The sequence below is a fragment of the Dendrobium catenatum genome, unplaced genomic scaffold (assembly GCF_001605985.2).
Source record: "Dendrobium catenatum unplaced genomic scaffold, ASM160598v2 fragScaff_scaffold_1539, whole genome shotgun sequence".
Classification (NCBI taxonomy): domain Eukaryota; kingdom Viridiplantae; phylum Streptophyta; class Magnoliopsida; order Asparagales; family Orchidaceae; genus Dendrobium; species Dendrobium catenatum.
In genome coordinates, this window is record NW_021320001.1 from 461,107 (window position 1) to 474,710 (window position 13,604).

A 13,604-nucleotide genomic window follows, 5' to 3' on the forward strand; every position below is an offset into this window, starting at 1 on the left:
AAAAAGATAAGGTTAGTGACTGAGAAATAATATTAGAAAATTTAACTTAATTATTAAAAAAATAATATATATAAATTATGATAATATATATAGCATGTAAAATACAAAGAAGGATAAAAATCTCATAAATATCCATCTTATTTATCAAAAAAAGAAACAAGATAAATTAGTTTCCGCATCGCAGTCCTGGTGTCATGACCCACATAACATCTTTCTAAAAAAAAAAAAAAACTTGAACAAGATAAGCATCAAACAGGAAGTTAATTTATAGATGACTTACATGATTAAATTTCAGGCAGTCATACTTTGGAAGAATAATATCAACTTTATGCCCTAAATCCTGAACAGCACGTGACAGACTAGTAACAACATCACCTAAGCCTCCCACCTGTAACAAGTTTCGAATGATTAAACGGAGAACAGAAGATGTGGAGGGAAAATACATCAGAAAGAAAAAAAAATGTTCCATTAAATCAAGGATTTCCATTCATTTGAAGAACCAATAGCAGCAATTAAAGCTTCTTAATAAACACACATCATCGCCATTAGCATTATCCCAACTATTTGGGAACGGCATAATAAATCCTAATTTCATTCATTTTTATTAAGTGTTATCTAAGGTATTAGACACTCTAGAGCTTCTCATAAGCATGCCAACCTACCTCCATGTCTTTCAATGGCTCACCGAACATGGTGAATATATAAAAACAACTATCAAAAGAAAACAACCATGTATAATGAGAAGTTTTACTATTCTCTACACAAGATAAATTAGATCTAGAAGTCGATGATAAATAATTATGACTCACTCGTAAAAAACTAAAAATAATATAATTCAATATTAAGAAACAACTTGTACATCAATAGCGTTCAAAAACTAAGAAAGTTTTGAGTTTTCATAGCTAAGCTGATGTCATATGCATCTTTTAAGTATGAATGATACCCCAATTATAAATTTCTAATAGGTGAAGTTATTGAGAAAATCGGGAATTGTAATTATATCCCTGCATTTCAACTAAACTGCAAGTAGGACATGAATTCCTTATTTTTCTGAATTCTTCGTATTGGTCCGTATACTCTCCAAAAGCCCATATGCAGATCCTATCCATTACAGGCAGCAGATTCTATCCATTAACGGTGGTTCAGTGACAGAATTACACTGCATAAGCATATATTTATGTGTTTTAGTCAGAAAAAAAAAATTATATATATCATCTAACGTTCTCATGAATTGAAGCCAATAAAATGACCAGTTTGCAAACAATAACGAAACATATGACCCTCTTTACTGACTTCTGAGAAAACAGGGACATAATTATGAGTCCAGTTAAAACACATGGAGCTAGTTGAACAAATGATTTCCTTACCAACCCTTCCAATCTTTAGTTGCCTTGTTGCCAACTTTTCGATATTCATATTTTAGCTCAAATGCTAATTGATGTAGATGGGTAATGTTGAATGAACATTGGGTGATGTGGTAGGGTAGGCCAAAAATAGAGTAATTATTTTTAAATTTTCCTAAGGAAGATGTCAAGGAATGATGGATTAATGAGTGATGATGAAAATAGAGATATTAGACATACTAAAGAGGAGAAAATTATTGAGAAGATACAAATATATTGACCCTCAGTAAAATACCATGTTTGGTTGAAAGATTTCAAGCCGACAATCTAGAACCCACCAAACAAAATTAAAAGAAAGAAACATTTATAAATTTTGATAGCAAGTCAACTAGTTTATTCATACTTATAAAAGTATTTACATGTCCATCACAAGAGATAAAATTGAAGGGACAGATTTGGGTAGTTATGGTTGGTTTTCATGAATGTAGCATATAAGAAACATATTTTCAAAGTGTGGTCATCCATACATGAAGAGAAGTCCAAAATTACTTTTAAACTACCCAAAATTGAATTTGAATTTCAAATTACACAAAAAAAAAATTTAAAAAATAAATAAGAACAATACAAAATTCAAATTATATAATGCATCTTGACTTGGATCGATCTTTTGATTTGTTTTCATAATTCTCTTCATGTGCTACAACAAAGTAGGCAAGGGCTGAAACCAAGCCACATAATTATTCTTTGTGTGCTCTCCTCTTTCATTTATTTTATAGTGCATAGTTCCTCGATCCTAGTAACACTTCTGCATCAAGTTTTAGCATTCTCATTGCAAGTAGAAAGAACAAGCCCTTCTAATTTTCATATACTTTATATGCATTAGATAGACCTCCCAATGAATTGTAATTAATTCCTTTTCGTTAACACTCCCCATTAAAAAACAAAATTGGATAAAAATTTGTTAACTTTTTCGACAGAGTGTAAAAGGATGGAAAAATGACAACGCTATCACAATTTCTCTTAGGCAAAGTACACAACAGACTGTAATGAACATTTAATATTTTATTTTACCTTGGCAATAGGCGCCATTTCTATAGCCACATGTATGATGTTCAGTGGTGCTACCTTAGCAATTCCCCCAATAACAGGAATATGGTAGTCCATTCCATTTTTATTGTCATAAACACCACCATCTTCCCTCTCAGAAAAAACAAAGTCCATTATGTAAGCATCTAATGGAACCTTAACTGCAAAAAAAAAAACCAAAAGAACATGGCATGTTTTTCAATCTCAGGGAAGTAGGGCAGCAATGACTATGAAAGCTTCACTTTAAGTAAAGAAGTTTTTCCTTGAAAGCAATCAAAGAATATCATTCCAATTTTTTCATAGAAACTTAAGTCACATTTATTGGAAAAATCAAACAGAATTTTTTTTTAAATATACGATCAAATCCCAAAACATGTCATGCATGATAAGAAACAAAGATATAAATATATAAAATATCAAATCATTTTTATAATATGACCAAGGTTTAAAATCTCGTTTTCCCCTTCAAACACCGCCATATTGTTTTAGACATTTTGAAAGTTTCAACAGTAGGTAATCAAGTATTGCCTTGATCTTATGATATGATACAATTTTTTAACAGGTTTAAGTAATGATATATCTTAACTCAATTAGTACTCATTTTCTAAATCATTATCAACATCATCAGTGTTGGCTTTATGAATCTCCATTCTCCATTCCTTCCTGTAGACCGATGCCTGAGGTTATTTATGTTTCTAAATATTTAATAAATGTACAGTTCGTTTATTATAACAATACAAAAAAAAAAAACGTGCCTCATGTTTAAGGTAATAGCATATTTCGTAAAATCATTGCGAAACAAATGTTTTCTGAGACGAATGGAAAAACTAACAATTAAAAACACAAACAAAAGCTTAATAACTAATATACTTAGTTGCTTAGACTAGCATTTTACCCCATGAGAAGCTGGGATGATAAAAAAATAGCATACTATAAGAAATAAATAAATATTTCTTATAACAATAATATTTAATTCTAAATTAATTATATGAAATAATACAAACGTAGAAGAATTCATTAAATTATATTAAGATAATATATTAAAAAATATGATAAACTGAATTATTTATGATTTGATGTGTTTCTAAATTTATGTAAACCTACCAAATTAAAAAAGTTAATTTGTATTGACATTTTCACATTCTTAAAGTAAAATTAATTTAATATGCAATAATCTTAGTGCGGAGAGCATATTCTTTCTTACCCAATATATAACAATATGTAGACAATTTAGAAAGAAAAAGAAAACAAGCCTACACTAAGACATGAAAAATGTACACAGCATTACAGCCGTTGACCAAAAAGTATAGACGAGCATTATAACTTTCCTTACGTGCTATAAACAACTAGATTTTGGATTCAGGACCTCCATTTATAGCATTTCCATACACGCCAAAATGTTCTAAACTATCAAATGGGGCTATTAACAAGATTCGCAAAGTATTGTTTGAATATATAACATAGATCGACTAAATTCTACAGCAGGATTTGTAAACAGGAATTTTGGTAAGGAATTCCAGTTAAAGGAGAATACTAGAGAAGTATAGAAAAGAAGTTAAAAAGAATTTATCATTGATTATATGCAGAGAGAAGGTTACGAGGTAAATGATTATATATGTATGGATTGATTTTATACAATTTATTTGAGTAATAAACTTTAGTATATATAGAATTAAAGAAATGATTTGTAGGTAACTTATAATCGTTGAAGGGTACGAAGTAGAGAATTGGAGAAGACAACTCGGCAAAGAGGTAAGTAATGCAAAGTTTTAATTAAAGAATATATAGTATCATCGTAGCAACGTAGACATATACACGGAATTTTAATGACAATGTAAAAAGATAGTCTTTAAACTCGATGATTTCAAATTATGCATATAACAATCAAGTATTCATGTATGAGACATCTTTGGCAAATTTGAGTGAATCATATTTAGGGTAAAGTATAATATAAGTATTTAAAGATTTTTATAGCTGAAAATATCTTGGAATAAAGTTTTATTCTCAACATATGACATATACAATTTTTTTATACAAATGGTATAACATAAATATCATGATGAAAGCATGTAAAAAATATGAATTTTGAATATGTGAAACATAGTGAATATCAATTTAAAGTAAAGTTTAGCTATAATACGATGTATAACTTATAATTGCAGGTATAGCAAAAAGGTTCATATATATATGACACTACATTGTAAGTGAGGTAAAAAAGATCCCAAAGATATGATATCTACATAGCATGTAAGACAAAAGGGACCCCTAAAGAGTCAAAAGAGACCTCAATGTAATTCAATGGCGATAATGTCAGATTTACATGAGCTCCATTGAACATTCTTATGAAAGTTAGTCAAATTTTTAAAAGACTAAAATTGATATTTAATATAGACTTCAGAGAAAGTAAAGACTAATTTTTAATATGATTTTATGATGTTTTACAATTAAAGGTAAGTTTATTCAATTATGCTTTTAATGTTGCAATTTATTTTGATTATTGTATTTTAACTGTTATTTAATTTACAAAACTTATTGAGCCTTTATTGACCTGTACTTAAGACAAACAAAACAAAAAAATATAAACAACATACCTGCTCTGCCCCATTCCCCACGATCTCGGCACGACTCGCATGATGCACGTCGTTGCCCACATCGCACGACCCCTCACCCTGCCTCGCTCGTCATTAAAAGGAAACCCAAAGGGAGCCTTCGGCCGGTTCCCTCTCTCCCTCACACGCCACTTATTCATCTCCTTCGGGCTGTACGACTTCGCTCCAGCGTCGACTTCTCCTTCCCGATTGGATCGGAAGTTACGACAGTTTGATCGGAAGCAAGAACGGCAATTCGCTGGCTGTGAAGTAACTTTCTCTCCTTTTGCGCGCTTCTTCGCACACTCCCTGGCTATTCGACTTCGCTCTCGATGACTTTCCCTTCTTGCGATCGGAAGCTATGACATTTTGGTCGAAAGCAACACCGGAGCTTGCTCACTGTGGTAGCAACTTTCTCCCTCGCGTACGCTCCTTCGGCTCCCTTCTCGTTGTTCGACTTCGCCCCTTCGTCGACCTTCCCTGCCTGTCGGATCAGAAGCACGAACGGGAGCTTGCCCGTGAAGGTAACTTTCATCCTTTCGGTCGCTTCTTCGACCAGATCCTATAAGTCTGCCGAGCCGTAGAATTTACGGTAAAGAGAAGGAAATGGAGGATTTATCCCGTCGTGAGATTTACGGGCGATCGAGCCCGATTTGACAAGATTTAGCATAAATCCTACTCAAATCCAGTCATAAATCCTGTGTTCTTCTTTGCTTTTTTATTATTATCAATAATTAAAATTAATTTTGTTTAATTATTACTCCAAAGCATATCCAAGAATCTGAACCATCTCCTGGAAATAAGGTAAGCTCACCACCTCCCTTATACCCTATAAACAACTCTATATCCTTCAACAATTTCTCATCGTCACACAAAAATTTCCTTGTTACATTAGAAGATATCCATATTCCTAAAGATGTTTCTGAGGCCTTATCTGATATAATTGGAGAAATGCCATGAAGGATGAAATGCAGGCCCTGGAGAAGAACAAAACATGGGAGATCATCAATCTACCGATAAGGAAAAAATTGGTCGGCTGCAAATGGGTGTTCTCAGTAAAATACAAAGTTGATGGCACACTAGAGAGATATAAGACAAAACTGGTGGCAAAAGGGTTCACTCAAACATATGACATTGACTACCAAGAAATATTTGCGCCTGTATCCAAAATAAATAATGTTCAAATACTACTCTCACTAGCAGCCAATAACAACTGGCATCTAGAACAATTGGATGTGAAAAATTCATTTCTACATGGGTATTTAGAAAAAGAGATATTTATGGAAATACCACCAGGATTTAAAGAAAAATCTGAAGGTAACAAGGTGTGCAAACTGAAAAAAGCTCTATATGGGCTCAAGCAATCACCAAGGGCCTGGTTCGGAAGGTTCTCTAAATTCATGCTCCTGAATAGGTATCGACAAAGTCAAGGGAATCATACACTATTCTTCAAACACTCTGACTCAGGGGGAGTCACAATATTATTAGTGTATGTTGATGATATTATTTTAACTGGAAATAATGAAGAGGAAAAAGCTAGTTTAAGGAAAAGTCTTACTAAGAAATTTGACATAAAAGAACTTGGTAGACTAAAATATTTCCTCGGAATTGAAGTAGCTCACTCCAGCAAAGGAATCTTTATTTCATAATAGAAATACATCAAAGATCTTCTAAGAGAAATAGGTAAACTAGCCTGTAAACCAGCACCAACACTAGTAGAACCTAATCTTAAATTGGGGGAAGCTAAAGAAGATCCAGATGTAGATAAAGGGGACTACCAGAGACTTGTAGGGAAATTGATCTACCTCTCCCACACTAGACCAGACATAGCATTTGATGTAAGCATGGTAAGTCAATTTAAGCAGAATCCAAAGCAAATTCACATGCAAGCGGTAGACAGGATATTGCACTACCTTAAAGGAAGACCAGGAAAAGGAATTCTCTTTAAGAGAGATCTTGGAATAACCCTAGAAGTATACACGGATGCTGACTACGCAGGATCACCAGTTGATAGAAGATCTACCTCGGGGTATTGCACATTTCTTGGAGGTAACCTAGTTACATGGAGAAGCAAGAAACACAATGTGGTGGCAAGATCCAGTGCAGAAGCAGAATATCGAGCTATGGCCTTCGGAATATGTGAGCTACTATGGATCAAAATAATCCTAGAAGATTTAAAGGTTAAGTGGGATGAGCCCATAAAACTACATTGTGACACAAATCAGCAATCAGCATAGCCCACAATCCAGTCCAGCATGACAAAACCAAGCACATAGAAGTGGACAGACATTTTATTAAAAAAAAACTAGACAGTGGTCTAGTAAGTGTTGACCAAGTATCATCAAAGGATCAACTTGCAGATATCCTTACTAAAGGATTGGACAATTCTGCCTTTCTCCGAATGATTGACAAGCTGTAAATGACGGATCCATATTTCCCAGCTTGAGGGGGAGTGTTAAATCTCAACCTCAGGTTCCAAAAGAAATCCACGGCTGTAAACAGTAATCCGTGGGAAGACTACCTGGATTGTATTAATTCCTTCCATTGATTTAGAAATAATTGTATTCTCATTATTATAGAGTTATTTGTTTCCTTATCAATACACCTTGTATAGACCTATAAATAGGTAGTAGATTGCATAATAAAATTCAAGCTTTTCCCTCTCAAATTTTCGATTTCAACAATTTCTTATAACATAATAACGATGTATAACTTATAATTGCAGGTAGGGCAAAAAGGTTCATATATATATGACACTACATTGTAAGTGAGGAAAAAAAGATCCTAAAGATATGATACCTACATAGCAGGCAAGACAAAAGGGACCCCTAAAGAGTCAAAAGGGACCTCAATGTAATTTAATGGCGATAATGTTAGATTTACATGGACTCCATTGAACATTCTTATGAAAAGTCAAATTTTTAAAAGACTAAAATTGATATTTAATATAGACTTCAGAGAAAGTAAAGACTAATTTTTAATATGATTTTATGATGTTTTACAATTAAAGGTAAGTTTATTCAATGATGCTTTTAATGTTGCAATTTATTTTGATTATTGTATTTTAACTGTTATTTAATTTACAAAACTTATTGAGCCTCTATTGACCTGTACTTAAGACAAACAAAACAAAAAAATATAAACAACATACCTGCTCCGCCCCATTCCCCACGATCTCGGCACGACTCACATAATGCACGTCATTGCCCACGTCGCACGACCCCTCACCCTGCCTCGCTCGTTATTAAAAGGAAACCCAAAGGGAGCCTTCGGCTGGTTCCCTCTCTCCCTCACACGCCACTTCTTCGCCTCCTTCGGGCTGTGCGACTCCGCTCCAGCGTCGACTTCTCCTTCCCGATTGGATCGAAAGTTACGACAGTTTGATCGGAAGCAAGAACGGCAATTCGCTGGCTGTGAAGTAACTTTCTCTCCTTCTGCGCGCTTCTTCGCACCCTCCCTGGCTGTTCGACTTCGCTCTCGATGACTTTCCCTTCCTACGATCGGAAGCTACGACATTTTGGTCGAAAGTAACACTGGAGCTCGCTCACTGTGGTAGCAACTTTCTCCCTCGCGTACGCTCCTTCGTCTCCCTTCTCGTTGTTCGACTTCGCCCCTTCGTCGACCTTCCCTGCCTGTCGGATCAGAAGCACGAACGGGAGCTTGCCCGTGAAGGTAACTTTCATCTGTGGTTGTTGTTGTATTTTAGTAATGGTTAATTGTTATGACTAATAATTAGCTATAATTAATTAAAATTTATTATTTTAATTTTAATTAGTTGTTATTAATTAAAATTAAATAAAATTAATTATTACAATTATAATTAATTATTTTTAAAAATTAATTAGTTATAATTAATTAAAAAAATGAGAGAGAGCATGTTTACCCTCCTCTTGCCTCGGTCCACGAGCCTCCACTGTCGACCCCGCGCAAATATAACCCTTTAGCCCTAAAACTCCGAGAGCTTGTTTTCGTTGTTTGCGGCGGACCGAAAAACCGCCTATACATGCCTTTATTGCGCGTGGTGGGATGCGACCCCAGTGCGGCGCCTACGACGATGCGAGTAATCATCTAAACTCCCACTTCAATGTTCGTGGCGCATCTAAAAATCGCCTATACACGTCTTTATTGCGCATGGTGAGTGGGACTCAGGTGTGGCACCTACGACGAGACGGGGTTATTTATAAGTACCCCCGAGCTGGGGGAAAGCAAACTGTCTTTTTAAACATGTATTGAAGACCCATACACGCCTTTATTGCACGTGGTGGGAAGGTCCAATTTCTCGTAGTTTTCCCCAAAACGGGGGAGACGTCAGGAGGCTGCCAAAATTTCAGGTGAATATACGATCACACTCGGACCTGATTTGAACTCAAAAGAACAAAGACTTGGACTCAAATGAACATGAATAGTGAACATGTGGACTTGAACAAAATCTAAACGATTAATCAAGACTCAAATCCAAATAAAATAAAATCAAACTAGAACTAAATTCATATCAAGTGAACATGAAATTGAACTTGCAAGGACTTCAGAAGACCCTGAACGAGCACTTAAACATGTACTTTGAACTCGAACCGGATTGAATACAAGGGACATGTGAACTTGTGCACCTAACTCAGACTCGAGTGAACTTAGACTTGAACTCAATTTGAAAATGAAATGAATTAAACGAGACCACTTGAACTTGTACTCTGAACTCAAAATTGGAACAAGATGTGGAGAACAAGGAACTCAAACTAAACTCAAGTTGGATCCAAACTTGACATGAACAATAAAGAACTTGAACTTTTAAGGACAACAATGGACTCGGTCTTGCATTTGATTTGGATATCAAATAAGATGAACAAGACTTTGAACAAGGACTTGAGCTTGAACTTTGAACTCAAAATGTACAATTTCAAGTGGAATTTGAACTCGAGTCCGGTCGCAAGGGACTTTAGCAACATGAATGATAGGGAACCTTGATGAAATACATAAGACTGGGCTTTGGATGAACGAACAAACCAAAGTCTAAATGTACGGTCATCCAAGATAACAACAAGTTGCAAGTGGGAGGTGAAACCCCGATGCTTGCGAAAGATGATTGCAACATATTTGAAGCACATACAAGTCCCTTTGAGGTTAAATGCGCCATATCTGCAAGAACAACAAATGGCTATAGAATGCATACGTGTGTCCTATATGCACTATTGAAACCTCCAACACTAGCAACAATGCCTATATATTGAGATGGCAATACTACCACTTGATGGCGGAAGATTTGTCCTTGCAAACAAGTATATCAAACCACCAGAGATTGGTGAAAGGTGGATATGATACTTGTGCAAATGGCTCTCCTACGAGCATTTCTAAGAGGTCGTAGTGAATACAACGGTCTCCCGCAAATATACACGAGCCGCTTGTGGATAACAACAGTGGATATATCGTAAGTACAACGAACCCCTGTGGACACAAGTACAGATGTCACCTATGACAATGGTGACTAAGATCTACGAGTACATCTAGCACGAAGACAGCTTGATGTACGAAAAAGGACACCTCCTGGCAGAATGGAAGAGATATTTGAATAAATTAGAACTAAACTTTCTAGTGTTCCAAAGCTTCTTCTTAGTCATAAATTTAAGAAAAAAAATAGTTATGGTGTCCACAAACACCAGAAGTAACAAGTCTACTATGTTAAAGAGCTTGAAAAGAGTCCTTTTCAAGGCAATGGCTACAGATTTCAATAAGGACCCTCCAGGTGAATGAGAAAAGAGAGTTTTACATCAAAACAATGAGGTATCTCATTACAATCAGGTGATAACGCTATAATTCACATATATGCAAAAGCAGGACATTCGTTAGTGCACTACAATCCACCTGCAAAAATCAACAAGTAGTGCACGGCAGTCTACTTATATAAAACAACAAACAATTCAATTCAGAAGCTGCTACGACCGCCACCGGATCTGCAACACTTATACAAGCAAACAGAAGACGTCTACAATCTATACGCACCACCACCGGATCTGCAACACTTATACAAACAGACAGAAGGCGTCTACAATCTACAACGACCACCACCAGATCTGCAACACTCGTACTAGCAGACAGAAGGCGTGTATAAGTTCTCAAATGAAATGTTGTGTATTCAAATGGCAACTACCAGGATTTGCTAAAATATTTCAAAGTACCCCTGCACAGGCGCGGAACCCCATCTTACCTGGGGGGCAATTGCCCCCCTCAAAAAAAAAATAACTTATAGGAGAGTAAAAAATCCTTTTTACCCCTCCTAAAAAATCAATTTTGCCCCCTAAAAAACCTTTTTGCCCCTACTTGACAGCTTTATTCATCTCTATCATACATTGCATTTTTTGCTTTATCTTCTCCCAATGTATATATATTTTTTGTTTTTTAACTACTATGACAATGGGTAGTAATGATGGCTCATTTTTCTATGCAATAACTTTAGTTTAGAAATACTTTTTTAAAGTGAGTTAATTAGTGCAAAAAAAATATGTAGGATTTGATTAACAATATCAATTATGTATATTTGTTTCTTAATCTAGCAATATTTTTTTTTAACTTTTTTTTGTGGGTGAAAATATGGTGATGATTTAGATAGATATTTTGTTTGCATTTGGAAGCTAATTTTTTGTTAGATAAATATAAAGTTATAAAAAATTAAAACAACTTTTCATAATATTAGAAATATAATTTTTAATATTTAATTATTTTTATTTTTTTATTTAATTATTTTTATATTAAAATTGCCCCCCCTCAAAATTAGAGCTGGTTCCGCCCCTGCCCTTGCACATGCACTATAGTTTGTATACACATAGGTTCACGATGGGTATGTCCAATCAATGAAATTCTCAAACACCAGCATGAGCCCCGGCGAGCGTGTTATTGGTACACACGTGACGTCTAGGGATGTTGTGCGGGTCAATAAGTGAATTCAAGTTTGAACCTAATCTTTCTATACTGATCAATAGAAGTTGACAGGATTTGAACTATCAAACAAATACACGGTTGTAGCGATCGGTATATTTGTTTTAAACATTCATATTAGGCCTTCAAAGCCTATAATCAAGAGAATTCACTAACAAATGCGTGAAGCCTATGAAACTCGATCCTCATAAGCAGGTAAATAGGAGTAGACAGGGTTCGAACCATCGGATAAATATACAGTCACGAAGTTGATCGGAATATTTATTTTATACATTCATATTAGACCTTCAAGGCCTTTAATAAAAGAAATTCACAAACAAATGCATGAAGCCCAAGAAACTCGGTCCTCTGTTGGCAGCTCAACAGAGTCGACGAGGTTCATCTATAAAATACAAATATTTTCAAATGAATGACCCCATATACCCCGATGATGGCCGTGTTGAATGAAAATCTCAACTAGAGGGGTTAATTTCACAAATACTTTCAAATTTCATCCAAAAGCTCAAAAATCCAAAACTCCATAAGTTCTAAAATCCAAAAATCTCAGAAAATCCAAGATTCAGATATTTAAAATTGAAACTTAATCATCAACCACTCAAAGCAAAATTCATACACCCTCCGTAAAAGTTTGCTGAGGCGGACAAATTCAAATATAACTTCAGCTCACAAAGAGCTAATGTCTAGTCAAAAATATCACTAGGATCCATTCTCAAATAATCTTCTGCCAATAAGGACGTGGTACGTTTCCTCTAACCGGCAATTTTGCAGCCAAATGGCACCGCAGAATAAACGGTTATGACCCGGGGCCCTCTGAACCGAGTGGTTTTGCGCCAAATGGCACCACGAAATACCGGTTATGGCCAGAGCCAATACGCTCCTTAGTGACATCAAATCCTTGAGATATGAATCAATAGGATATAATCGATAGGGCACAAAGCCCTCCGTTAACTAAGGTGAATTCAAATTTGTCACCTTAGACAAACATTCACCCCAGGCTTATAAGATGCCCTTGGACGAAGCAACCCATGGCTGCTATTAGGGATCCTTCTGTTAGGTTCGGTCGACTACCTCCTCTAACTAAATAGACCAAGAACCACAATGGTCTGGGACGACGGAACCATGTGATCTTGATCGGGTCTATCGTCCATTCCCCCACCATCCTTTTTAAGTGCAAGATGGTGAAATTTCTATTTTAAATATCAAAATTTTCAACCCTTCAAACCTTCAAATTCCCAAACCCATGCTGCTATTATATGTCAGATAACACGTATTATCTACAAATCTGATTGACGACTAGCCTTAATCGAAAGTTCTCTCTTGTTATTGGGAGGGGTAATTAACTATAAGGGCTTGCGCCTATAAGAAACCAGAACTCAGATCATAAAGTCCCACAAAATGAGGACGAAATCTCTAGGTAGTGTCTTATCTACAAACCTAAATCCGTTAAAACTCCCTCGCCGAAGAAAAAGCAAACAGTGTCGAGCGGAGGTCGGGGCTGAATTTTCGAAGCCCGCAGCCTCAAAGCTCACCAGTTATTTTAATTTATACTGACTGTTACATGAAAAGGAAAGGAAAAGGTCAAAGCAGACTAAGTTGCAAGTATTTAAAAATTTTATATGTTAGTGTTTAAATCTGTTTGTAAGTCTACTATTGAGGTATG

General features: G+C 35.4%; 1 protein-coding gene across 3 annotated transcripts in view; it reads right to left on the minus strand.

Moving 5' to 3' along the window:
- The window catches only part of LOC110099293 (starch synthase 3, chloroplastic/amyloplastic), a 59,083-nt gene that overhangs the window by 27,341 nt on the left and 18,138 nt on the right, over positions 1-13,604 (minus strand). For all 3 annotated transcript variants that reach the window (XM_020826391.2, XM_020826393.2, XM_020826390.2), the window contains exons 7-8: positions 2,415-2,590; positions 281-388 (exon numbers count right to left, since the gene is read on the minus strand). In XM_020826391.2, coding sequence (XP_020682050.1) covers positions 281-388; positions 2,415-2,590 — 284 coding nt within the window. The remainder of the gene's footprint in view (positions 1-280; positions 389-2,414; positions 2,591-13,604) is intronic.